The following is a 2961-nucleotide window of genomic DNA, read 5'->3' as shown; positions in this document are numbered from 1 at the left end:
CAACATGGTCTCCTGCACGAACCTAAACCATAGCCCCATACCAGCTACTATGGAGAAAATTAACTCTATCCCAGCCAAAATCAGCACAGTAATACAATCATGCTTTGTAATACATCAGTTTCCACAGTATCCAAATTTTAATTCAAATTATGGTAGGAAAGGTATCAGAAGTTTCCTGACAGCAGTACTGTGTCAGTCTAATTTGCTTCCATAAAAATTGTACTATCAAGAATCAATAAAAATTATAGAACTAAGTATGATACAAGTTTAATACAATGATGGATTCCTGTGACTAATTAGTTCTAGATGATTGCATCCTATCACTAGTTCCTTCAAAAACATGATCTGTATTTAGACAGCAATTCGTAAGTGCCAATACCAAGACAGTAGAAATAATTATGCAAAATCCATATATTTCATTGGCCTTATCAGAAGATACTGTAGAATTATTTATTAATTCAGACTATGCAGACAGACAGTACCTCTGTGCTCAGAAAGCCAGGATAAGTGGTTTTGTAGCTTTATATTCTTTCTGGAATGAATCTCACCAAATTGGAAATCCTCCATTTAATTTGAGTATATCTGTACTATAAAGATGACTGTTTTCAATTATTGTTATAAATGCTTTTGCATATTTCCCTTTCTGTATGTACTGAATACAGCTGGGAACATGGTACAGGAAAACAAATTCTTTCATGACTGAGAAACAGACAAACAAAATTCTTCTCGAACACTGGAAGAAAAAACAAGTACTCAGAAGCACGCACTTGCTCAAGTACCATGAAATGGCCCTTAAGATTAGGTTTAATGAAAGTAATCCTTCAATATACCACAAGAACACTGCTTTCACATAGCAAATGAAATTATTTTCGTATACAAAAACATCTGCAATAAGATAGTCCAAAACCTGAGTGATGAAGAGGTGTTCAGCACATGCCAGAACCACCACAACAGCTCAAAGCCCAATAGCTAACAGAATGCTAATGTTGTACATATACATATGTACATACATGTTTACAATACTTAGGTAAACCTTTGCCCTTGGAATCTTCCCACTAACCCCCAGACCAGTAGTACTTCATACCAAATGAGCTATCAGAGTGTACAGGGGTCACAACCCCAAGGACTTTAAATGTGTTGGCAGCATTTGTCAAAAGAAATTCAAATACACTTTGTATCAGCATACTTCTTTAGAAAGTTGGGAATAACACAGGGTTAAGAGTTACCGCCAAAGCAAATTTGGAAGCACTTAGGCATTTGTGCAGACTTGTATCCTTCAAGGCAGAAAAAAAAAAAAAAAAAAAAAAACCAAAACAAAACAAGATGAGACATTCTTGACTACTGCTTGGCACTGCAAATATATTACTGACAAGAGTAATAACAAGAGAACCTCCATTTTTCCGTATTTCTGTTATTAACAATATACAACTCAAAGCTCAGGAAAACACATAAATCACTGCAAAAGATAACAGTGCGCACTGGTGAACTGCCTAGTATTTAAAGCCTCACAAATGTTGTGGAATGTCAGATTGAAAACAGAAGACTGTCCCAGCAGGATCAAACATCTGGCAGCATATTACTTCATAAGACATAAGGATGAAAAATTTAAAATCCTGAGTGTTAAGAACATTTGACATGTTTTATAAAGGATATCAGGCTGCATTGTTCAGACTTGAATATGACTTCAATGCTTAAATTAGACAAGGCTGACCGAGAACTCGTTAGACTCAGGCTCAGCTGATGAAGGTGATTCAGTGAGTGGTTCTGAGCTGGCAAGGAAAAAAACCCTCACATTTCCTGTACAGGGACAAGTGCAGCTACAGGACTGCTAGTCGTTTGAAGGATGCCAGCAAAAACCTCTCATTTAGACTTCAGATTGCTGAACAAAGCACCAAAATAGCTTCTAGAAGCACATGCTTTTGCGTAAACCATTTATGTTCTTTTTTTGATGAAGTAAGCTAAAGAAAGATCTATCATCTTCCCACCCCAAGAGTATAAAGCCGTCGCCTTTCACATTGTTCCCCTTACAGCCAGAAGTGGTTTTCACCAGAGACCCTTCTGGCAGCTGAAGATGACAGGAGAGCAAAGCACCAGACCTGTTTTATAGTCCCTTCTACGCTTCCAGAATGGTGTTGATCACAAAGCATGCTCAAGATCCGCTAACTTTAAAGCTCACATTTAGTTGTTGGATTTAGTAAGTTATGTTAGCAGGTAATTCTTCATGCTTAAAAGCACCTCTGAAGTATGCTTCCCAATAAGCATCACTTGTGATAACTGACTCATGCTCCAATTACCCATACTGCTTTCCTAGTCAGCTCTCCCATTGGGTTTAAAAAAGCATTTTCAGTTCCAAATAAAAAAGTTTCAATTCAGATTTTTTAGAAATACACTTTATAGATTATGAACCCAATCCACGAATGGTTTCGATGCCAATTAAATACCACTATGTCTTTGGAAAAAGATCCTTGACCACACACCCCTTCCTAGGCTACATACATTACATAATCTTGAGCTTAGATGTACTTGCTGTTGTACATGAAGCAGTCAAACTCCAAAGCCATTTACACATTTGTATGACGCATATTTAATAAAATAGACGGAAAATACCTGTAAAGTTCAGTGCATGGAAATGCCCTAGGCTAAGAAACCTTTTCCTACCGCCATAACGACTTAGTCAAGCAGAGAGAATGGATCACATGCACTGCCAGGACATGACTGCACACCTGGTCTCCCCAAGGGGTATTTGCATTTTTAAAGAGGTGAAGGTAGGAGAAGGGTAGGAAATCAGTAGGTGGAGGATAGGAAAGCCAGAAGATAAGGATGAGTCAGAAGATGAACAACAGCCATATTTCCTGGGCAGGACAGTGATTGGCATCTCAGGAACGTGGGGGAAGGGAGCAGGAGATAGGAAACCCTGAATGGAGCCCAGGAAGGTCTGACTAAAATACAGCTCCTCACACC

General features: G+C 38.3%; 1 protein-coding gene across 1 annotated transcript in view; it reads right to left on the bottom strand.

Annotated features, from left to right (window-relative positions):
* The window catches only part of MYO1E (myosin IE), a 91825-nt gene extending 89161 nt beyond the window's left edge, over nucleotides 1–2664 (bottom strand). Inside the window, exon 1 of the mRNA XM_009643835.1 lies at nucleotides 2659–2664. Within this exon, the coding sequence (XP_009642130.1) occupies nucleotides 2659–2664 (6 nt within the window). The remainder of the gene's footprint in view (nucleotides 1–2658) is intronic.
* Between the last annotated feature and the right edge of the window lie 297 nt (nucleotides 2665–2961).

This window comes from Egretta garzetta, unplaced genomic scaffold (genome assembly GCF_000687185.1).
Source record: "Egretta garzetta isolate BGI_Z169 unplaced genomic scaffold, ASM68718v1 scaffold287, whole genome shotgun sequence".
Classification (NCBI taxonomy): domain Eukaryota; kingdom Metazoa; phylum Chordata; class Aves; order Pelecaniformes; family Ardeidae; genus Egretta; species Egretta garzetta.
Note: the sequence above shows the minus strand (reverse complement) of the source record. Positions and strands in the feature narration are given on the sequence as shown.